The 26,625-nt window shown below is 35.1% G+C and overlaps 1 protein-coding gene across 1 annotated transcript in view; it reads left to right on the top strand.

The window, feature by feature from the left end:
- The window catches only part of LOC149798624 (uncharacterized), a 143,299-nt gene that overhangs the window by 41,772 nt on the left and 74,902 nt on the right, over positions 1-26,625 (top strand). The window contains exons 7-11 of the mRNA XM_089957456.1: positions 6,971-7,051; positions 15,566-15,682; positions 17,177-17,275; positions 17,852-18,007; positions 18,264-18,356. Of these exons, the coding sequence (XP_089813582.1) occupies positions 6,971-7,051; positions 15,566-15,682; positions 17,177-17,275; positions 17,852-18,007; positions 18,264-18,356 (546 nt within the window). The remainder of the gene's footprint in view (positions 1-6,970; positions 7,052-15,565; positions 15,683-17,176; positions 17,276-17,851; positions 18,008-18,263; positions 18,357-26,625) is intronic.

Below are 26,625 nucleotides of genomic sequence, written 5' to 3'. Positions count from 1 at the left end.
TATTTAACATTACACTACATCTTTATCATTCTGTTCTATTTAACATTTCACACATCTTTATGATCCTGCTCTATTTAACATTACACACATCTTTATCATCCTGTTCTATTTAACATTACATCTTTATCATTCTGTTCTATTTAACATTACACACATCTTTATCATCCTGTTCTATTTAACATTACATCTTTATCATTCTGTTCTATTTAACATTTCACACATCTTTATCATCCTGCTCTATTTAACATTACACACATCTTTATCATCCTGTTCTATTTAACATTACACTATATCTTTATCATCCTGTTTTATTTAACATTACACACATCTTTATCATCCTGTTCTATTTAACATTACATCTTTATCATCCTGTTCTATTTAACATTACACTATATCTTTATCATCCTGTTTTATTTAACATTACACACATCTTTATCATCCTGTTCTATTTAACATTACATCTTTATCATTCTGTTCTATTTAACATTACACACATCTTTATCATCTTGTTCTATTTAACATTACACACATCTTTATCATCCTGCTCTATTTAACATTACACACATCTTTATCATCCTATTCTATTTAACATTACACACATCTTTATCATCCTGTTCTATTTAACATTACACACATCTTTATCATCTTGTTCTATTTAACATTACACACATCTTTATCATCCTGCTCTATTTAACATTACACACATCTTTATCATCCTGCTCTATTTAACATTACACTATATCTTTATCATCTTGCTCTATTTAACATTACACACATCTTTATCATCCTGCTCTATTTAACATTACACACATCTTTATCATCCTGTTCTATTTAACATTACACACATCTTTATCATTCTGCTCTATTTAACATTACACACATCTTTATCATCCTGTTCTATTTAACATTACACACATCTTTATCATCCTGCTCTATTTAACATTACACACATCTTTATCATCCTGCTCTATTTAACATTACACACATCTTTATCATCCTGCTCTATTTAACATTACACACATCTTTATCATCCTGTTCTATTTAACATTACACACATCTTTATGATCCTGCTCTATTTAACATTACACACATCTTTATCATCCTGTTCTATTTAACATTACACACATCTTTATCATCCTGCTCTATTTAACATTACACACATCTTTATCATCCTGCTCTATTTAACATTACACACATCTTTATCATCCTGTTCTATTTAACATTACACACATCTTTATCATCCTGCTCTATTTAACATTACACACATCTTTATCATCCTGTTCTATTTAACATTACACACATCTTTATCATCCTGTTGTATTTAACATTACACACATTTTTATCATCTTGTTCTATTTAACATTACACACATCTTTATCATCCTGCTCTATTTAACATTACACACATCTTTATCATCCTGCTCTATTTAACATTACACTACATCTTTATCATCCTGCTCTATTTAACATTACACATATCTTTATCATCTTGCTCTATTTAACATTACACACATCTTTATCATCCTGCTCTATTTAACATTACACACATCTTTATCATCCTGTTCTATTTAACATTACACACATCTTTATCATTCTGCTCTATTTAACATTACACACATCTTTATCATCCTGTTCTATTTAACATTACACACATCTTTATCATCCTGCTCTATTTAACATTACACACATCTTTATCATCCTGCTCTATTTAACATTACACACATCTTTATGATCCTGCTCTATTTAACATTACACACATCTTTATCATCCTGTTCTATTTAACATTACACACATCTTTATCATCCTGCTCTATTTAACATTACACACATCTTTATCATCCTGCTCTATTTAACATTACACACATCTTTATCATCCTGTTCTATTTAACATTACACACATCTTTATCATTCTGCTCTATTTAACATTACACACATCTTTATCATCCTGTTCTATTTAACATTACACACATCTTTATCATCCTGCTCTATTTAACATTACACACATCTTTATCATCCTGCTCTATTTAACATTACACACATCTTTATGATCCTGCTCTATTTAACATTACACACATCTTTATCATCCTGTTCTTTTTAACATTACACACATCTTTATCATCCTGCTCTATTTGACATTACACACATCTTTATCATCCTGTTCTATTTAACATTACACTATATCTTTATCATCCTGTTCTATTTAACATTACACTATATCTTTATCATCCTGCTCTGTTTAACATTACATCTTTATCATCCTGTTCTTTTTAACATTACACACATCTTTATCATCCTGCTCTTTTTAACATTACACACATCTTTATCATCCTGCTCTATTTAACATTACACTATATCTTTATCATCCTGCTCTGTTTAACATTACATCTTTATCATCCTGTTCTATTTAACATTACACACATCTTTATCATCCTGCTCTATTTAACATTACACACATTTGTATCATCCTTTTTAATTTAACATTACACACATCTTTATCATCCTGCTCTATGTAACATTACACTATATCATTATCATCCTTCTCTGTTTAACATTACATCTTTATCATCCTTTTCTATTTAACATTACACACATCTTTTTCATCCTGCTCTATTTAACATTACACACATTTGTATCATCCTGTTCTATTTAACATTACACACATCTTTATCATACTGCTCTATGTAACATTACACACATCTTTCAACATTACATCTTTATCATCCTGTCCTATCAAACATTACATCTTTATCATCCTCATCATCTAACATTACATCTCTTCATTGTGTCCTATCAAACATTGCACACATCCTGTTTTATTTAACATTACACACATCTTTATCATCCTGTTCTATCAAACATTACACTACATCTTTAGTATCCTGCCTGGTATAATGTTACACTATGTCTTGATCATCCTGCTTTATATAACATTACACTATAATTTTTTTCTCATTACACAACATTTTACCCTGTCTAACATTACCCTTAATCAAGCACTGTCATACATTACACTACATCTTTTATCATCCTTTCCTATTTAGCATTACTTTTCATCATTATCAATATGCCCTACTTAATGTTACATCTTTATCATCCTGCCCTGCCTGATAATGACATTTATTTTATATATATATATATATATATATATATATATATATAGATAGATAGATAGATAGATATATATAGATATATATACACACATTTATGTTTTTACTGTTTCATGATACATAACCGTACTTGCCTTATTACAGGAAATGTATTATAGCGAGATTGTTGTACACCTCTCCCTCGATAAGTCGCAGACAACAGGGTCCACAAACATAGACCGCACTATAAGCGAGGCACAAGTTACTGAGGGACCTCAAAAAATTGAAAAAAATCGCTTTGACATCGAGAAAACCCGGGGGGGGTGGGGGCGGCATTAGGGAACTGGGCTGTTTAATGACTGAATCCTCATTTCGATAATAATTTTTAATAATGCGCTTTTACAAAAAAAAGTTGTTCATAATTCTGTTTAAATAACATTTTTTCTCTCAAAATATCCAAAATATGAAAGATCGTTCCAACTGGTTTGAACAACCATCACGTGTCCACAACAAATCGATGTATTACGTCACTGCTTTTTGTTTTCTTGATGAGTCTGGTTCCCATACTGGTATTTAATGGTATCTTGCCAAATCGGTAGTCCACAATTTGGGAACTAGACTAACTGTTGATACACAACCAAACAAGATTCCTTTTTTTTTTTCAAAAACACGCGACAATTATTTCGTGACACGTTTGCATTGAAAGTCAATTTTCTATTGTTCAGTAAGTACACTGTTAATGTCGTGATTTCATTGGAAGTAATAATGAAACTTCTTATCATCCCTGAGGACATCTCTAAATGCCAGTTCAAGAATTCTCTGAAACTCACTTGCCCACAATGGTCCGTATCTGTGAAATCAAGCTCTTTATTTTATGAAGTATTCATCGCTTTGCTGCCTTGTTATCTTTGATCACAGTTATGAAAGAGTCGGTTAATTTAAGGTAGTTTCTGTTACATACACAATAATGTTTATTACAGTGTTCGATTGATCAAATGAAGCGAGTTCACCCAACATACGACTGAGGCCACTAGATTTTAAGTTAGTTGTTGTTGTTGTTGTGGGGTTTAACGCCATTTTCAGCACATGATAGGCTATACATGGCGGCCAGTATTAGTGGTGGAGGAAGAACCCGGGAAAACCCCGGAAAGAACCACCGACCCATGAGAAGATACTGGCAAACTTTCTCATATACCCACATTGGCCAAATCCAAGACTCAAACCCATGCAGCCAGAGGTGAGGTGGCAGTGATCCGTAACGGAGAGCGCTTTAGACCACTCGGCCACTTGGGGCCCCTTTAAGTTGGTCCTATTTTTGTGCCTTTTAACTTTTATTTTATTCCACCTCCTTTTTTATTCAGAAGACATAATTAACATGATAATATAAAGGAGGCCAGCATTTAATTCAGTGCAACAATACAACAGATACTTCCATAAGTCAGTTCTCAAAACACGGTCGGTACTTAATTAGGTTCTCAGAGAAACGCTCGCGGACATAGCTGTTATGGTAGATTGACGCATTTTACATTTAATTACAAGACGACACATTGCACTTATGATGATCACACTTAAAAGGAGCTAAAAGATGGAACTAGAACACAACTTTCAGTTGATAAAAAAATTATTTAATTTGCATTTATTTATTAAAGTGCTGCCTCCACTCGGCATAAGTGACATTTTCATTGAGCAAAATTTTCTTACATATCGTTAATTGCGGTGTACTAGGAATGTCGTTTGGAAAGAAAATGTAACAGATTGTATGAGCTATTTTTAAATTTGATGTTTCATAGTGTTGATTAAAATTTCCAGGTCCTATCTACCATTTTCAATGATAAAACGAGCGATACATCAAAGTTTCCTTTACCAATTTTGATCACGATTTTCGTCAAGTTCAACAAATAGGGATACATTTTTGGGGTATTTTCGGGTTTAGAAAATGGGATCCATGCGTGACACTGCGTTTTAAGCGGGTTCATGAGTTAACAGGGTGCAAGTTATCGAGGGAGTGGTGTACTATGAATTCATCATTTAAGTACCCATGAATAATGATAATACAGTCGTATCAATAGAACTTGATTGCTAATCCATGATTTTAAGTACCTGTGAACAATGATAATTCAGTCATAACAATAGAACTTGATTACTAATCCATGGTCTTAAGTACCTGTGAATAATGATAATTCACCAGTAACAATAGAATATGGTTCCTGACCCATGGTTTTAAGTACCCATGAACAATGATAATTCAGTGAGAACAAGATTTTTCTTCCATGGTTTTCAATACCCAAACAAATGTTCTTTTTCTGCAAAATCTGTAAAATAGTTGTCTGTAAAATTAAATAATTTCACAGTACAGCTCTCCTTTTAATTTTGGTCATGGGTAGCATGCTGAAAATGGAATATTGAAGTCCATAACAATGAGGGAGAGCTGTACTGGTAATGTGGTAATTGTTTGCTGAATTGCGATGGTTTCATTCAAAATGTGATCCTGTTGGTCTTCACAAATAATGGTCATGCTATGTCAGTCAACCTTACTCAGCACTACTTATGAATTTACCGGTGACCAGCAACAGTTCTACTTCATGTTGTACCAAAGACTTACAAAAATGGTACTAACAGCTGCCTCACTTGGCACTCAGCATTAACAGGTTAGTGTTAGGACTGGTTGGCCTGGTGTCAGGAAAATGTGACTGGGTGGGACATCATGCTACATGTCTGCGGCATGATGCCCTAGTGCTAGACATCACTATAAACTATTACACTGCAGACAGACATCGTTGCGATATGACTGAAATTTTTTTAAAGCTACGTTAAAATTCTAAATCGCACACACACTATCTCATGTTGCTGGACATGTGTGATTGCATTGTTACATAATGTATTAGCACAGGCTATCCTGTGTGAGCATAACATTAAAATACAGAGAAGATATTGTAACTTGACACTTGAATACTGTGTTACATACAATGTACCATATGTGAGCATAGCATTGTAACATGCAGTAGTAACACAGGCTACCTTGTAAGATCATAGTAGTGTAACATACAGTAGTAACATAAGCTACCTTAAGTTGTGAGAGCATAGCAGTGTAACATACATTTAGTAACACAAGATGAGAGCATAGCAGTGTAACATACATTTAGTAACACAAGATGAGAGCTACCAGTAGCTTCTTGTGGGTTGGTGGTTCTTTCCGGGGTTTTCCCAGGTTCTTCCTCCACCATTAATACTGGCCGCCATGTATAGCCTATCGTGTGCTGAAAAATGGCGTTAAACCCCACAACAACAACAACAACAAGATGAGAGCATAGCAGTGTAACATACATTTAGTAACACAAGATGAGAGCATAGCAGTGTAACATACATTTAGTAACACAAGATGAGAGCATAGCTGTGTAACATAGGCTACCTTTGGGAGCAAAGAAGTGTAGTATGCAATGGTAACACAGACTATCCTGTGGGAGCATAGCAGACTAACACATAGACATGTTGTAACTTTATATTTAATAACTCAACAACTGTTAATTGGATTTATTTTAATGATTAGTGCTTCATAAATCTTTTAGTTGGTACAGTTTACTTTTTGTTACACAATAGGTAAAGATTTTCTCTTTAAATTTTGATGGGTGGGATCCTGAGTATACAGAGGAACTATTACTGTAAGTTTGAGCACAACTACAAACAGCAGAGAACCAGATGTGCTGTCACATAATGCATTGGCAGATCTGGGTCTGTGCAATTTGCTAGAAGTAATCAGTAGAACAAACAATACAGACCCTGATCTACTGACACTTTATGCGAGGGCAGATCAGAGTGTTTCTTGTAATTGGATTTGACTTATACATGAGTATATATCATAGTAGTATTTATTTTACTCTACTTCTAGTTGTTGGAGCTACAGCAACAGTTGGCAGTGGCTGTGTCTACAGACAAACGGAAGGACATAATGATAGAACAACTGGACAAGGTGAGGTTTTTGCTTAGATTGTTTTGAATCATAATATATTTAACCACCTTTATGAGATGTTTGTCAGCCTTGCTTATCATATCCTTACTTCATTGCCAATAAAAGTCAATGGCATGGCTATTGCTGGAGGCAGGCTGTATATGCCATCTTTTTATTTATATTGCTGGAGGCAGGCTGTGTATGCCATCTTTTTATTTATTTATATTGCTGGAGGCAGGCTGTGTATGCCATCTTTTTATTTATATTGCTGGAGGCAGGCTGTGTATGCCATCTTTTTATTTATATTGCTGGAGGCAGGCTGTGTATGCCATCTTTTTATTTATATTGCTGGAGGCAGGCTGTGTATGCCATCTTTTTATTTATATTGCTGGAGGCAGGCTTTGTATGCCATCTTTTTATTTATATTGCTGGAGGCAGGCTGTATATGCCATCTTTTTATTTAGTTTGAGCAGCAGAGGGGGTGAACAGGCCACTTTTTAGGAGGGTCCATTTGTGAAATTAACCCTTGCTACGAAAATGACACACAAACATCAATAACACTAAACCAAGGCCTCAAACCGGGTTAGCGCATTTTAATTATTGACGCTTGTGTGACAGATTTGTACATATCTTTGTTCACTGACCTGTTAGTTATCACCCACTCTGCTGCTGTGTGTGTAAAAAAAGTAGCAAAATAAGTAGCAGTCATGTGGCAGGTCTCTCAACCAAAAATTTTATTGAGACCAATGTGATATCATGATTGAGAATTATGTAAATTTATCATGATAAATCCATGAGGAATTGATTGCGCTTTTGAGAAGAAGTTTTTAAACTCGATTATATCCATGTCCCCTGAACACCAAGTCTGGTGGATGTTTCATAGTGTTAAGGTATCAACACCATTAAAAACAACGAGAAGATTGCAGTTTTCTCTAATCACTTTAGGTATTTGCATATATTGCTGAGTAACATATATAATATCGGTGTTTTTGTGTCTGCCTTGGGAAAATATCCGTTTGTCTAACATCACATCATTGTATACTAAGAGATTGTTGATACCCCCATTCAGATCATCTACCATTGATGCATCATTGATGTTGGTAATAAAATCAATAATATTACTGTCATCATCCAACAACTTTGCATTTTCATTAAAATCTTAAAGCTTGTCATAGCATCTCTGATCATCTACAGATGGTGCCACTAAATACAACTTATTGCACTTGAGCCATTTCATTATCAGTTAAGTAACAACTGTGTCTTACCTGACCCAGATGGACCTATGATAATTACTCTGATAGAATTTGGTAGCGCTGGATGATACTTGACTGGCTCTTGCTTTTGTGTCACTGAGAAGTCAGTGACATCCATGTTGTAGCAATATAATAAGTATATGAATTTATATCGTGTTCGATGCAGAGCACCCACCAATACCAGTGGATTAAAAGCAATAACGACGAGGAATAAAAAGCGTGCAATTACAGACAAGTGTGTGAAATGTGCTAGAAAAAAATATAAATTTATCTCTCAAGCTCACTGCCTCACTGGGAAAATTACCGGGGGCTACATGGGCTAAATATCCTGGATATAATTATTGTGGTCCTGGAACCCGACTTGATATTCAGCTTGATGAGAAAGATCAACCCAGACCTGGAGAGTATCCAATAAATGCGATCAAGTGTGCCATGATCATGACATTGGGTATAAAAATCCAAATCTGTTACAATGACATTTTGCAGATGTGGAGATAATTCACACTCTAAAGTCTGTAAAAATAAATCTCTCAGAGAATCACTTGCTGATTTTTTTTACAAGATCTTCAATGAAAAGTAAACTAGTGCTAGGGGCTGGTAATTAATCATAGATAACTATTATATGGATTCAATTTATTATAGCCCAAGAGGATATTGGAGAGGTAGAGCAGTGATTAATAAACTTGCTGATGCAGCTGGTGTAGCATGTTCTGATGTTGCAGATTGGTTAGCACGACAGGCAATATGTCAAACTTAACTACCACCACCTAAAACAAATTCAGTACGCATATTTTGATGTCGGCACTCCCAATGAAATTCATCAAGCAGGTATTTTGTTTTTACCACATGATACTATTAAAACTGGTAGATGTAGATCACGCACATACAAATATGCGTTGACGGTCATTGAAGTTGCAAGTAGATATAAAGTAGCATAACCACTATCAACAAAGACAGCAACTGAAGTTGCATCTGCGTTTGAACGAATTTATCAACATGGCAGCCTGTGATGGCCACAGTTGCTACAAGTTGATCCTGGCAAAGAATTTATTGGTGCAGTAACATCTTTGATGCAGTAACATAACGCATAGCTGCCAACGCTCACGAATTTGGCGTGAATTTCACGACTTTTTCAGCGATTCACTGATTCACGCCGCAAGCCAAAAAATTCATGAATTCTCCAATTCTCAATTATTTTAAATCTTTAATAAAATAACCATTTCCCTTTAAGCACTAGTCATGATATTGACAGTTGCCAAAACGGTCCGGTACTGCTGGTCGCGATATTAGTAGAACTACAACCAATTAGTACAGTTGGCCCGGTAGCATGCATTTTAGCCTATTTTAATCTATCTGTATAAGAGTAGTTTTACAAATGCTTTTGAGAGAAACTGGGGCCTAACCGGAATTTTGCTCTGCGCATGCGTCACCAACACTGATTTGAGTTATCTTTCGGCATCGCATGTAAGATGTTGAAAATGTCTTCACCACCAAGGAAAAAGAAATGTATTGCTCAAAAAGTGAAGTTTAATTTGGAATATATTAAAAACTGGAAGTGCATTCTGCCATTAAACATTGATATACATCATGCTTTTTGCACAGAGTGTGCCACAAATTTTAGTATTTGGCATATGGCAGAGATGCTGTGAGGAAGCACATCGGTTGGAAAAAACATGTAGAAGTTGGGAAAATTAAGAATTCGCAGATTTCAGCTCTGGAATATTTTAGGCCATCACCTGAAGACCTGCAAGCTACCAACGCTGAAGCATTATTTGTGAGTTTTCTTGTTGAACACAATCTACCTTTATCAGCTGGAGATCATGCTAAACATTTGTTCCGACAGTGTTCCCAGACTCGAAAATCGCTTCCAAATTTTCCTGTCGAAGAACCAAAAGTGCTGCAGAACCTGTGCATTCCACCCAGCAACAGTGACAGCGAAAGAGTATTTTCTCTATTGAGGAAAAATAAGACAGACTTTAGGGCCTCCTTAGCTGTAGAAAATTTGTCAGCAATTTTAGTCTCCAAGACCAACCAGCAGGCAAGAAGTCTGAACTGTTTAGAAAACAAATTTATGATAAGCAGTTGAGGAAGTTCAAGTCTGCCACAGTATCATGTCTTGATAAATAACCACAAGAACAAATGAAGTTTATGAATACCATAATAAATAGAAATGCAGATATGTTTCTGCATATATGTAGTGTTTTAGTTTTATATTGCGATCTTGATATAGTGTGGTATTGACGGTCAGAGTGGATGCAGTTATTGTGATAGTATTTTTCACTAATTCATGTCCAGATTCACTACTTTTTATCCCTATTTTCACTAATTGCGAGCCTGGAAGGTTGGCAGCTATGCATAACGTCAAAATCAAATGAGGACATGCCGCAATTCATCGCAATAAGGCAGTCATTGAACGATTTAATCGAACACATGCTGAGCAATTGTTTGCATATCAATACACTCAAGAAATATCTCTGAATAAAGTTCAGGTTGACAAGAGATCCCGTGAATGGTTTGCAAGACTACCAAGTGTGATAGCTGCATTAAATAATGAAATTACTCATGTAGTTTCTATGAACCCCATCAATGCAGTCTCGAAGAAACACATACCATTTAAGCAACATGGCTCTTTTTCAAAACAACAAGTACTAGGTAATGTGACTGAGGGGGGTAAAAAAATAGCGACTGACCCAGTCTGGAGTGTTACTGCACATACAGGTTCCAGCGTGGTAAGATCCATGGGTAGACCTGCAATCTGCAAACTAGATTCAACTGCTCCTCAACGTGGATTTGTACATGAACAATTAAAAGTAATTCCTGAAGACACACAATTACCACTGCCTTCACTCTTGTGAAGGGTGATTTGTTAGCAATAAGGAACCAGCTCCTCAAGGTCGATTACACTCAAGACAGGTCAGCATCACATTTTGACATGTGTGGCCGAGACTACTTCTTTCTGGAATTACCTTACGCATTATCTCACATTGAATATTATCTGGCTGCAGTCTGATTAACTTCTTGAATTCCCTCAGCATTGAATCAAGTGCCAGGTGATCAGCAGGTGTCTCCTCATAATAATCGACAAATTCTTTCAGCCAGTCATGCGGAGATGAGCCAACAAATGGCAGGGACTGACCATGATCACCACACATGATAATAGCAGCATTCTGAGTCAGTAACCAATCAAGAAACATTTTTAATATGTCCATGGATACGGTGCATATCTCATCCCATATAATGATCTTAGGAATATATTTCTCACCCATTCGTTCAGGTGTCCACGCATCTCCCTTCCACTGAAGGAAACTGTGAACATATGAGTCTTAACCCCTCTTTCTTTTATCTCTCTGGCGAGTCAGTGAGTTGGAATTAGTATAACCATGTCAGCATTCTGAAATAATTCAATTGCATGTGTTGTTTTACCAGAACTGCCAGGTCCATTGAGATAAATGGTTTTATGTCTGGCCACAGGATCTTATTCCGATGGTACTGATGATGGTTGTGACATTTGACTATTTTTGTAATATGTTATGCCAGATCCATCTGGGGGGTTATAATCAGCAGATTTAGAATAACTATGTATCTTTTCTTTGTTGACTTTCCACTCACCCCATGGTGCATCAACTCCAATCATTCATTTAGCAATCTTGTATTTTTTTATTGATACAAAATGAATATGTGGCAACTCTAACAGCTTCCTTAGGAAATCTGTTTATCGTTGATAATAAGTTTATTGAAACATACGCTAACATCGAAGATCTTAAATGAGTAAACTGTGGTGAGTCACCATCAATGTAGCTCACAATTGTGCCTAGTTTGATTCCATCTGTTAGGTTAACATTGTTTAGATCTGCAAATATATTTTTCTCTGTTTTATCAGCAATTATGAAATTGAGCTCAGCATCATCGATGATTAATCTTGTGCATTGCCGTTTATGATCATATGATGCGCCTTGTGTAAATTTCCCACTTATTTTTCTGTCCAGCTCTTTTGCAAGTACAACTTCATTATGGTCATCCATGATGCTGTCAAAGGCCAAGCTCTCACTTCCAGGTGCTAGAACCCTAATACTAGCATTAGGAGGTTTTGGTAGCCAGACTTGTTTTTGCACACGATAAGATGTTATTGCTTCCCTCAAGTGCATATCAGCGACTGATTGCCAGAACAAATTCAATTGTTCCAGTGAGAAATAATAGATCTGATATATATTGTTGTGAAATCCTGCTGAGATATCTGCAAACCAGTGTCAACGTTCTGATCATGCCCCATGAATGTCATCAACCAGTGATAAGCACGTGCAACATGATTATTATCAAAATTCAGCAACACTTCTTCATATGGTTCTTGCTGTCTGTTTATTCTCAGAGAAACTTCACTATGTCAAACGCCATTGGATTTCATTCCTGCAAATCTACTCTGGCATTTTCCTGAAATGCGATGAATATATTGTGGTGCTGACACCCCCTACTGTGATGGTATCTGCCATGTGAATAACCCAGCAACATTACTTTGGATACTGTCTATGGTAATCGTCAACCACGACAATGTTGATTTACCACCCGAGTCCATGAAAGAGAACAGCCATTGTTCTTCATTAAGCGATGGAGTCATTGTTGGCATCCACAATGAAAGTTTTGTTAGTATTACTTTACCTGCATCAACCCTAGCAGCATGCTATATTTTATCATTGTCAGTGGCTTTTCTCACAAGTACCACAGTGTGTTTAGCACCAAATATAACGTTTCTAACATGTTTGCAAAATCCAAAGAAATGTGATAGTGAAGTTACACATTAACATTCTTCATCACTGTTTAACATTGATCAACATGATTGCAATCCCAAGTTGAAATTTTCATTCATCGATCTGAATATCCTGCTGCAGCAACCACTATAGTTCTCTCTTGAAGTAGTTTACGACCTTTGGTAAGTCTGGCTGGTGGTTTTGGTTTTGGTCTTGGTTTTGATGCAACACTATCCTTCACATCACCGATCTCCTTATGAACTTTGTGAATACCCTCAAGTACTTGTATTTCTTCTTGTAATTGTGGCTGAGCAGCAACTATTTCAGCTGGAAGCTCTCGTGGAATCTTTTTTTTGTTTTTTTTAGTTCTTTTTGTGATTTTCCCAGTTGACTTAGTGGTTTACTCTAACGTGGGAAGAAGACCTTTAGTAGTCTCTAAGACTGCTTTAAATAATTCTGCTGTATTCTCTGCAAATTCCACTTGAGCTTGACAGAATCACGGATGGGGAGGTTTTTCTTACTTTCCTGTAGTCGCTGTCAAGCAAGTTTAGCTGTACGAAATTCCATAGTTTGCATAGTATCGCTCATTATTAGTGATATAATAATGATTTAATTACTCCACCTGACCACACCATTTTTTTACACACACACACAGCAGCAGAGGGGGTGACAACCAACGGGTCAGTGAATGAGGACACATAAAAATGTGTCACACTAGCTCCCAGTAATAAAAATGGGCTAACCCAGTTAGAGGCCTCTGTTTAGTGTTATTGATGTGTCTGTGTCATTTTCCTAGGAAGGGTTAATTTCACAAATGGACCCTCCAAAAAAGTGATTTGTTCACCCCCTCTGCTGCTGTTTGGCACATCGATGCTCTACCAGTTGGGCTATTAAAGTGGTCGATAACCTACTGGTTTATCATGCTGATGACACATTTCTTATAAGAAGATTTATACAACTACAGAAGATTCCTTGTTCTTTGTTCAGCTCATGCTCGCTCTTGCTTTCAGCAATTAATATTGCTACAGGAAAGACTGTGTTAATAAAATTTGATGAAATATACACAGGTTGCAAATGTTCTCTCCATCTGAAAATTGACAGCTTCATTTGTTGATCACCTGTATAGAAATGCACTACAATATTGAGTACAGTACACATAGCAATTAAATAGTTAAGTATCATGGTGGACATGAGCAGAAACTGTTAACTTCTTTTATTTCTTTATAAAATAAATAATATATATACTTACCCTATTATTTATAGCATGGTTTTGAGAAAATAGGCAACATGAAAATAAAATTCTAGGTAATGTTTACTCCACTCAGTGTTTACTTTCATTTCCCAATGCCCCTTTAGTGCCTCTTCGAAAACTCCTGTGCCCAAGGCAATTTAGAAAGAATAAAGAAAGAAAGAAATGAATTAATAATATTGTTTTTAAAATATCTAAATTGTTTTGGGGAATTTCTTTGTTATAATAATGGAAAAAATAATACAGAGCACTGTAGAAAAAGTTGTTTAAGTTGTTCACGCATAGCAACATGTAGACAACTACTGTGTCACAGGGAAAAAGTGACAATGTTACCTAGACAGTAAAATTCAAGAATTGTTTAGTATTTAGTGATTTGCACAACTGTGCTCCCATAAGTTAATATGAAAAAATGGTCATAAAAACTACTCAATCAGTAGAAAATTCCTTCTTGGAATAAACCTGCATTCAGATCTTATTTCCAGTTTCAAGTTGGTCAAATGGAGCATTTTGTCCTCAATTTTCCGTACCAGCCCATGTTCAAAGGTCTTGTTTTGGTATGAAAAGTAAATTTATAAGCATATTTAATGCAGGAGAGTGTGATTTATATATAGAATAATACAATGAGACAAATAGTCATCAAATTTACAAGTAATTATTATTTCCATAAAAATGGGGGCAGAAAATGGCCATTATGCAATATAGTCCTTTATGCAGCTTTATTTTCTTGCCTTTTCGTTGGAGTAAAATGAGAGACATAACAGGTGTGATGTTTTCCAGCAACAATGACATCAACTCACTGTTAACAATTTATGCAACTTAGCATTAAATGTTTTGTGCAAGCCAGAATTGAAGTTGTTGTGCAAAGCCATAACTAAACAAAAAACAGGTGAGGCATAATATTCTGTGCATTTAGTTTGGTGTTTAATGACACAAATTAATTAAGTTACTTAGTGCTTAGATGATAATATTAAAGTGTCACCATGGTAATTGAAATGGCTGATCCGATAGTAGGATATTGAACCTGAAACCTTGAGGTTGTGAGATGCATACCACTGAGCTACTAATTGTATAAAGTTGAAATCATACCAGTAAACATGTAGCTATGTTTATGGTAATATTATTGTAAGGAACAGTGATCCCTATTTAGATAATTAGGTAAATATGTAAAGACTTTTATTATATGCAAATAGAATAGTTCAGACTGTGACCAATGCTTTCTGGGGTCAGTAATTTATAAATATTACAAATTATTTGAGAAAATACTTTTCAGATATTTTTCATTGTTTTATAGCAACTCGCCAGGGTTGTTGAAGGATGGAAGAGAAGAGATGCTGAGAAGGATGAATTGATGAACAAATTGAAACAAGATAAACAGAGCATTGAAGAAATCTTAAAACACCAAGAAAATGTATGAGGACATTTTTCTCTAAAAACAATTGCCATTTGTTTCAGATATTTTATTACCAGTTATCTTCATGAAGATGTATTAAATAAATTTTCATGAGTTTAAAAAAAATCATGGATGCTTAAATTCTCCAGGTTCTAAGCAAATAAGTATTTACTAAAATTAAATTTTATTGCCTGGTTTTGCAAAAAGCAAAACATATGAATCATTTTTCCATTGGTGACATGTCAGAAATCTGAAGAATGTTTTAATCTTTTAAGTTGTATATGTCCAGATTCTGTTTTCACTTAGTGCTTTACCTTTAATTTTGGTCAAAATTTAATTTTTAAAGTCCAGTATATATATCTCTATCTATATCTATATAACTATATATATATATATATATATATATATATATATATATATATATATATATATATATATATATACTTAATTTTTTTTATTACATGAACCAAATTCAGGTTGTATTTTGTGTAATATTTAAGTTTTTAGTGCAGTGAAAATGATCATCAGACATCACTGCAATGTTTTCATGAAATGACAATATCATCTTAGTCTTTAATGCCAAATATAGTCAGCATTTGTATTTTGAAAAGATTGTATAGAATTGGCATTCAGTTTCTGGTTTCATGTTAATAGAAATGAACTTAATTTTCTCTTTTGACAGATATTTGATTTAGCCCAAGATTCACTGTTATCTCAGTTTACTATCTAAAATCAAAAGCTTCATAATTATTTCCTTATTCATATTTTATTTTCTTCAGTCTAAAATATAGTATAAAGGATGAAATAAATTGTGCATAAATCTTACAGTTCATGCACACAATAAAACTGAGTAATTTATCAGATTTTGAGATAATATTCCAGATTTAAATTGTGATTTATGTAGAGTTTATTTCAGCCAATTTTCAGTCATTACTGTATGATGGTTTCTCAGTTTGAACTATCATTATAAATGGCAGTCACAGTAAAATATTTTTGGGACCCAGGGAAGGTGTTTCAAATGTGGAGCATAATCCAATTGAGGTAGTTTAGAATTGTGTATATTTTGTATATTTTGTTATGAAACTTTTGAGTGATCAATATACCTTTGCAATTATTTTATTTTTAAAAATTGCTTTCCCTGGATGCCATGTATTCTTAATTGGAATGGCATTAGGTTAATGAAAAGTATTTGTTAAAATCTGCAGTAGAAGATCTTTGAAGTTTACTAAAACTGAAAACAGTAACCTCCATATTCGACACTTTAATTTAATGCTAATATAGAGGTAATAACATGTTCTGTTTTTGTTTAATTATTAAGTAACTGCTTATTCTTCATTTTATATTGAATTTTAGCAGGTGTGCTGCAGATGAGCTGTGTACCTTGCATTTCTTTCTATTCTGTTCTCTTCTAGTTTATTATGTTCTATTTTCAGTTCTATGTATCTTTCTATTCTATTTTTGTCTTATCTATTCCATTTTATTTTGTATTCTCTTGTGTTGTTTTATTGACAGGTGATTGCTAATATAGAGAGGGAGATGTCTGAAGCAGTTGAGTCATTACAAGCAGATAAGGACAATGCCACCCAAACAATTGAATCTCTAAATGAGGAGGTAGGTGGCTTATCTCCCCTTTTATTGTCTAGAATTTATTACATTATCTCCACTTGACAGTTGGAGTTTGATGCACAAATATGCCTGCAGTGGTTTGTTTATTTCTTAATAGAAAATAATGGAGACAGTTGAGTAGAAATTGTTGCATCAGATTTGATAGAATGTTTATGATGCTAGTCCATTTATGGATAATTAATTTCAACACATCATTTGTTTATGTAAGCAAATCCAGTAAAACGATGTTTATGATAATACAAGTAGCAGTAATGTGACCAAATCCTTCAGAGATTGTTGACCTAATCTTAGGGCAGTTGTAAAAATAATTTAACATTGTTTCTTTTTTAGTTTTCTTTGTATTTTTCATTTGTAAAATAATTAACATTGGCTTCCATTTTTCTGATGTAATGGATTTATTGTAGCAAATTTCAACATTATATGAAAAGTAGATGCATTTATCTGTGTAAAAAAATATTAGTTTGTTAGGGTATTCATTTTTAATATAGTTTTTGTTACAGACTTGTATGCATTGCAGGAAGTGAAAAAATGTATTTAGTTCTGCAATATTATTTTAATGAGGTGAGTTCCAAGGAGCGTGAGCGTGCCCACGTGGCAGACTGCCTGGAAGCAGAGAGAGAAAAGGTTCAGCTTCTACAGCAGGAGTGTGACCATGTCCGTGAATCTCGTCAGCAGTTAGATGCAAAACTTGGCCAACTACAATCACGACTGCATAAGGTCAGCATCCAGTCATTATTGTTGAAATATTGAACAATACTTTTCTGTCTTAAGTATTTTGAAAGATGTACAAAAATAGTAAAACCTGAATTTTTTTTGTGCAGAGAACATAGTTTGTGGATTCATGCCTTTCCAAGCATCAAATTAATGTTAAATTAAAGCTTTTGACTTTTTTTAAATATTAAAATGTGGACACTTTTCTTTATTTTGAAACAAAAAACAGAAAGTAACAATGTTTCTATCTTCTTTTATTCAGGAGCAAGATGAATGGTACCAGCGTGAACAAGAGCTATTACAGAGAATTGAAGAGGTGACAGAAAACAATATGAAAATCCTTCAGACGGAAAAGGTGAGCAGTTTAGAGAATATATTGCAGTAAAAACTTGTCCATTTGTAACCCACCACCCTCTTGATACTGGCTAAATATCATCATTCAATAGGAAACAAGAGACAATAATTTTATAAATATAATTTGATTTATACAGGGTCCATGCTGGTCTAGAATGAAATGAAATACTATCAGATTAGGGCAGAGTTAGCAAAATTAGGGAGAAGTGAGTGCACAATCCAAACCTCTGACCTTTTGGCACCTGTTTTTAGTCATATATATTTGGACAAGGCTGTTGGGGTGTCTGGTCAGAGTGCATTTCCTTTTGGCAATATAGAATTTGCAAAACCCATGTTATAACTGAATAGTCACTTTAAATAAGTTAAGGGACTTTGTATCAAATTATAACTGCCTGATAGTGACAGGTTGAATATTTATTTTGTCATTCATAACGATTGAAACTTATTTAATCTCTGATATACAGACACATGAGCCAGATGTTGTGTTTACAAACAGGACACCGCTCCGGTGGCCTAAGTGGTTAGAGTGTCCGCCTGAGATACTGGAAGTTGGAGGTTCAAACCCCAGCCAAGTCATACCAAAGACTTATAAAAATGATACTAACAGTTGCCTCACTAGGCGCTCAGCATTAAGAGGTTAGTGTTAGGACTGGTTGGCCTAGTGTCAGAATAATGTGACTGGGTGGAACATGATGCTACATGTTTGCGGCATGATGCCGCAGTGCTAGACATCACTGTAAACTGCCACACTATAGACATTGTAGTGATATGACTGAAAAATTGTTAAAAATACGTTAAAAATCTAAATCACACACACACATACAAACAGGACATCACAGTCAGTTATTTCTTACATTGCATGTTTTCATGGACTTCATTTTTCGTGACATCAGGGGCAAAAGGTCATGCGGTAGAAACATTCTTTGTAAACAAAAGGAATCTTGCAATCAAGTACTGATGCCGTGAGATTTTGTGATGATGCGACTGAACAGTACTGCATGTATGAATAGACTGTTCATAAATACAAGATAATTGGCTGATATATCGACTAATTAAAGTTACCACTTAGTATACATGGATGATTTCACCAATAAAATCTTTGGGTCACAGACTTTAGAATTGGGAATTTTTCATCAGAAAATGAACAGTGGGGAAATTTTGAAACATGCTTACAGTTTCCAACCTAATAACACTCATTACTCATCGTTTGTGTTGCTTTTTTTTCTGATATTCCTTTATGGTAGATTAAAAAAATTATTCAATAGTTTAATGTTTTTTCTGAGTTTATCATGGTATAAACTGTCCGTCACTGAATCACACAGCAAATAACACCCAAAGGCCATAATGTAAGCTGTGTGAGTCAGCAACTGACATTTTATACCATGATAAACTCGTAAAAAGACAACATTAAAATCTTATAATTGCAATTCTTTATATTTTTTAGTATTTTTTTTATAAAGATATTTTCTATCAGTTTTATAGCCTTATTTAAGAATACAAATTCTTGAAGAGGGCATCTGCTAACTAGCTACTTATGGAACAGAGGATTCTCCATTTGTGACTTAATAACTATGTTAGCATCAGATTCTATCAATGGTAGGCGATAGAAGGTTTTGAACATTCCACGGAATTTTCTTAATATTTTATCTAAATTGGCCTATGTGATCTGAGTAGAAGTCCAATATTCCAAGCAAAGGATGTGTTTTTGTTTTTTTGACATATGAATAACTCTTGGATTTGATGCTTTGATGAGTTCATTGTGACTTGGCTGAATTGTTATTGTCCAGACATGTGAGTAACCACTGACCAATTTTCGTTTCTTAAATCTGTTTTCATGCTGATTGACAGTTTAGGATACCTACAAGGGCTCCTTATAAATGAAATTAAGAATATCGGTAAATGGTTATAGTGATGGGTGTCCAGTAGTCAAACAGTGCAAGACATCAACCCTGACAGAAATGATGGGGGATTAGTGGGATCTAGGCCTATTTCCCACCCACCCCAACATTGTAACTATCCTGGTTGGTGTCTTAAATTTTAGAACTGTAAGTCTAATTATTATAATGTTAGTCTTTGAACTTCCTCCTCCCAGTCCCTATATCCATTGTACCTACAGTTTTACATTCATTTGTAACAAGCCACAGGGAAGGTTTTGTAGCCAAATGTTCTTGGCAGATAATGCATTTGCCTCAGATGTTAAATGCATCAATGAGTAATTTCTCAAGCAATCAAGATTATATATAAAACTGACACACAAGTAGAACCAGGATGAGGGTCACCAGTTCATTTCTAGAAAATTCAAAGTTGTCAACAAGATAAATTCTGTTACTAAAATTATAATAAAGAATGTGGTAAACATCTGGTAGACCAGCGTTTTTTATGGGGGAATTCCAATATCCTAGACCTAGACCCAATTAAACATTTTTATCTTTATTGATATTATCCTAATATTTAACAGACACTCATAGAGAAATATTAACTATGTATTTTTTGTTTGCAAAATAGAAGTTACTCGTCAGGTTCACAATGAAGTCCAAAATACAATTATACATGACATAAAATCCTGGAGAAAAAAAACCTACTAAACAATACAAATTAAATATAGATAACACAGGGAAGCAGTCCAACCTTTTCAGTAGTACCTCAGATGTTTTTAACCTGTCCATATCTTTCATTCAAAATTCCTGCATGATCAAGCTGGTACTTACAGTATTTTCTAGAAATGGCATACAGTGAACAAACACACTTTGAAGATTAAAGGGACAATACTACTCTTAAAATGTTTAAAAATTTAAAAAGTCCGCTTAAAAATATATTAACAAGGAATATTTAGATTCTCAAGGAAGGAGCAGGAAAGGCAACAGTTATGTTTATTGGACATCATGTGTTAATTTGAGTATGTCTCATGGCAGGAGAGATGATTGCTGTTGCCACATTAAATCAAAGAAACAAAAACAAAACAAAACAAGACAAATGCAAAGATTACATCAAGTTTAACAATAAAGAATCCTTTGAGATACATGTGTTTGGAACTGCAGTTTCTGAAACTGTACTGGAAGTAATTATGGTCAGAGTGTACTATACAAACTTTTTTGTTTGATCTTAATGTTTGCCTTTGCTGCATTAGTCTCGGATCATGCATCTGAACTTTTTAAATGCAAGTTTCCATGTAGCAGTATATATTCTATATTTACATCATACTGAAAAGGGGTCTAACTTACAGAAAGATTTTGGCTGCCTTACTGTGGTACAGCAGGACTGACACATGTTCATAGGTACCATTTTCCTTTCTTGATGGGATATCCAGAAAGACCCAGCCAGTCAGTTAAGCTTTCCTTTATTAATTGTATGGGGTACAGTTGAGGCCATATGTGCAATATATGTTATTACTGGTCTGGGGATATATGGGTGGCCATCACTGTCAAACAGCTGTCTCAGGCAAATGAGGGAGTTATGGAGTGTACAACCAAGGATGTGGATGCCATCTGTCTTGACAGCTGTCTCAGGCAATTGAGGGGGTTATGGAGTGTACAACCAAGGATGTGGATACCATCTGTCTTGACAGCTGTCTCAGGCAAATGAGGGAGTTATGGAGTGTACAACCAAGAATGTGGATACCATCTGTCTTGACAGCAGTCCTGGGTAACCATCACTATGGCATTCTGTGCATCGACTGAAATCGTATTTTGGCCTTTATCTCTTACTGGTCCGTGAGTGGCCTCATACAGAATCCCCGCATCCATTAAAAGACCAGCCCTTATCAAAGCAGCTTTTTGTTGAGTTACTCACATTTTGCAATTCTTTGAAAGGCAACTTTGAGACTCAAGCATCAACAGGCCTTTCATTTTGTAACAATGACTCACAAAAACATTTAACTTTTAACTTTTTTTACAAGACATATGCTGGTCTTTTACACTCACATCCTAGCTTATGATGTAGGAATTTGGGTTTTTTACACTGACATCCCAGCTGTTGATATAGACATTGTGGTTTTGGAAATGTTGAAACCTTCCTTTCTTTGCATGGACCAGAAACCATTTTCAAAACAAAACAACTGGTTTACAACACTGTAGTGATTGACTTTTGCTTAGTTTATTGTCATTGGCTATATTATAGCAACCTGTTCATACTCCGTCTTTATCTGGGATTCATTCTCTGGGATTCATATTGTCTTTATCTGGGATTCATAGTGTTTGTATACTCACAAGGGCAGCTCAACACCCTGTCTCATATACTATAGCGGCACCCACTAAATTCTAGCTCACAAAAAGAGATGCTTTTCAATCCATGTCCTGTGCAAAGACCATTACTAGACCATCCTTAGATCATACCCTCTATCTTCCAAATGTTATTTTATGGCCAGAAAGAGTTACAGAAAACAGGGAACTAAAATGAGAAACCTCGCACTATCTCAGCAACCCAGGATATAATACATGGTGAGAACATTTGGTTTAGACCCACTTTCCCTTCACAGCAACCTTTTCACAGAAAAAAAATCTTTCCTGTGTTGCTCTTTTTTTCTGATACTTCCCATGGAAGAAGTCTTCACTTTTTCACCATGGAATTTGAGACATCCTGCCCCACCTTCTGGTGGCACTTACTAGAATGTACACTATCCTCACTAAAAGAGATGAACACCCACTCTCTAATGCCTACCCACTCGCTAATGCCACAGCTGCATTAATGAATCTCTGACATGCAGGAAGAAATGCCAGCTCCTGACACTCACATTGGCAGCCACATGTATGATATCCTGGACAACGGACACCTTTTTTCTGAATTTGAACATTCTCGCTAAGCTTCCCTTTCACTTAACTCCTCAGATTCCAGGAGTCTTTGGAAGTGAGGGAATCTGAGTGCAAATCAATCCTTATGACTTACCTAAAAGCAGGAAACAATATGGATCAACTACCTCCTGAATCTAGTCAAAAGAATGCCTGCCTTCTCATTGCCTGCTGAATAAACTGAATGCAAGTATGCATCCCAAGCCAAAGATACTGAACCTGCATGACATGCTCATATCAAATAAGCCCTATGAAAAAAAACTGTCCGAACAAGCAGGGGATTGAACTGCTCAAGGAAGATTATCTAGCCCTTTGGGAAGTATGTGATTAGAAATGGAAAGTTTTCTCTTAATCTTTTCAGTAGAGAACATCTGTCCCATAAAGTGTCAGTACCATGGTTGGCTAATATCCTCCTGTGCTTTTCAGGAAGAAGTTAGCTCCGATGTCAATCAAGCCTACTCTTCCACAATTTTGGATCATAATATTCTTTGAACCCTTTATCCCAGGGTTCCCTTTATACCTGAAGCAATCTGAGGCAACCAGTAGAAGGAGACCTTTCTGATTGCTGCATCTTACTAAAGAATGGAGGATATTTCTGTTCATTCTTTGGTTCCTTGGATGTGTTATCTGCTCATTTTGCAAGCTGTAAACCAAGTTGAATTCAGTTTCTCTATGCATATTAGCTGTAAACCAAGTTAAGTTCAGTTTCTCTATGCATATTAGCCATAAACCAAGTTGAGTTCAGTTTCTCTATGCATATTAGCTGTAAACCAAGTCCAGTTCAGTCTCTCTATGCATATTAGCTGTAAACCATGTCCAGTTCAGTCTCTCTATGCATATTAGCTGTAAACCAAGTTGAGTTCAGTTTCTCTATGCATATTAGCTGTAAACCAAGTTGAGTTTCTCTATGCATATTAGCTGTAAACCAAGTTGAGTTCAGTTTCTCTGTGTATATCAACTGTAAACCAAGTTGAGTTCAGTTTCTCTATGCATATTAGCCATAAACCAAGGTGAGTTCAGTTTCTCTATGCATATTAGATGTAAACCAAGTTGAGTTCAGTTTCTCTATGTATATCAGCTGTAAACCAAGTCCCGATCAGTTTCTCTAGTATGCGTATTAGCTGTACACCAAGTTGAGTTCAGTTTCTCTATGTATATCAGCTGTAAACCAAGTTGAGTTCAGTTTATCTATGCATATCGACTGTACACCAAGTTGAGTTCAGTTTCTCTATGCATATCAGCTATAAACTGAGTCCAGTTCAGTTTCTTTATGCATATTAGCCGTAAACCAAGTCCAGTTCAGTCTCTCTATGCATATTAGCTGTAAACCAAGTTGAGTTCAGTTTCTCTATGTATATCAACTGTAAACCAAGTTCATTTCAGTTTCTCTATGCATATTAGCCATAAACCAAGTTGAGTTCAGTTTCTCTATTCATATTAGCTGTAAACCAAGTTGAGTTCAGTTTCTCTATGTATATCAGCTGTAAACCAAGTCCCGATCAGTTTCTCTAGTATGCGTATTAGCTGTACACCAAGTTGAGTTCAGTTTCTCTATGCATATTAGCTGTAAACCAAGTTGAGTTCAGTTTAGCTATGCATATCGACTGTACACCAAGTTGAGTTCAGTTTCTCTATGCATAGCAGCTGTAAACCGAGTCCAGTTCAGTTTCTTTATGCATATTAGCCATAAACCAAGTCCAGTTCAGTCTCTCTATGTATATTAGCTGAAACCAAGTTGAGTTCAGTTTCTCTGTGTATATCAACTGTGAACCAAGTTAAGTTCAGTTTCTCTATGCATATTAGCTGTAAACCAAGTTGAGTTCAGTTTCTCTATGTATATTAGCTGTAAACCAAGTTAAGTTCAGTTTCTTTATGCATATTAGCTGTAAACCAAGTTAAGTTCAGTTTCTCTATGCATATTAGCCATAAACCAAGTTTAGTTCAGTTTCTCTATGTATATCGTCTGTAAACCAAGTTGAGTTCAGTTTTTCTATGCATATTAGCCATAAACCAAGTTGAGTTCAGTTTCTCTATGCATATTAGCTGTAAACCAAGTTGAGTTCAGTTTCTCTATGCATATTAGCTGTAAACCAAGTTGAGTTCAGTTTCTCTATGCATATCGACTGTACACCAAGTTGAGTTCAGTTTCTCTATGCATATCAGCTGTAAACCAAATTCATTTCAGTTTCTCTATGCATATTAGCCATAAACCAAGTTGAGTTTAGTTTCTCTTTGCATATTGACTGACAGGGTTATGGAAATCCCCACTAGCATAGCATTGGAGCACAACAATTCCCTACCTTACATCATCAAAGCTCTGGGATGGAAGTCCAAGAAGGCATTCTTAAGTTTATATCGTTAAGGCCTTCAGTGTTAAAGAGTTGTTTGACTTGGTGAGACCTATACCAGAAGCAGACCTGCCAACTCTTATGATTTTGCCATAAGTCTAACGAAAAATTACCCTTAAAATACGGAGTTATGGCATAAAAGCAAAAACTACAGAAAAATGATTGTTGCCAAAAAATCAGATGATTGGTTCATCCATGTTTTGTTTGGATCCGGTTTTCATCTTAGAATTAGTGAAATTAATTACGGAACCAGACTAACTTTACAGCAGCACCTCAGGTGCTTTAAAATGCACATATTTGTTTATGCGAAGCATCTGCATGATCAAACTGTTGATGATAGAATTTTAAAAAATGTCATCCAGAAAGTGATGCATGTTTAAGACGAAAGGGAAAATGAGCTTCTAGAAAATTGTTAGTAATCAACACAGAAGAATAAAAAGGAGTATTCAGATTCTTGTGAATAAAAGCTGGAAAGGACACAATTACGTTGGTTGGACATCAAATGCCAATTTGAGTATGTCTTGTGGTGGGTGATATGATTGCCATAGTCATGTGAATGTAAAAGAATTTCCAAGAATTATGTCAAGTTGAGAGAGATGAGCCATTGAGTTGCATAGGGTTAGGAAATAGAGTTTGTGCAACTGTACTCGTGGTAAATAAAGTCTAAACGTACTTTACAAAATTTTCAGTTGAACATAATGTTTTTGGTCGATGCATCAAAATTTTTAATTACATTTTCCAGCTTGATATTTTGTTACACCTTACTGAAAACTGTTTAATCTTGCTAAAAAAAATCGACTACCTTACTGAGAAGGACTCGTCAAGGTTGGCAGGTCTGCAGAAGCCCAACAAGCCACCTTTTAAGGTTGCTCAGCAGTTTTATAATGGTGTATGTTATTCTACTTTTAATGACGTGAGAGTGAAATAATTCTGTTTCAAATGAATCAGTACATAAGCCATGTACAATCCATTCCTTAGATTCTTGGGACAAGTTGAAAAATCTGCCAGGCATATGCACCAGGGAATTATTTAAGTGTGCTTCTTTCTAGATAACATCTTTCACCATCATCATCATCAGTATTCTCTGGATTGCAGTCAGATGTTTTAATCTCTGTGATCAGCTTGACGTGTTTATTAC

Source organism: Sinohyriopsis cumingii, chromosome 5, assembly GCF_028554795.1.
Source record: "Sinohyriopsis cumingii isolate HCF-2022 chromosome 5, ASM2855479v2, whole genome shotgun sequence".
NCBI lineage: Eukaryota > Metazoa > Mollusca > Bivalvia > Unionida > Unionidae > Sinohyriopsis > Sinohyriopsis cumingii.
The sequence above is the reverse complement of the archived record's forward strand: the minus strand, read 5'-3'. Positions and strand labels throughout refer to the sequence as shown.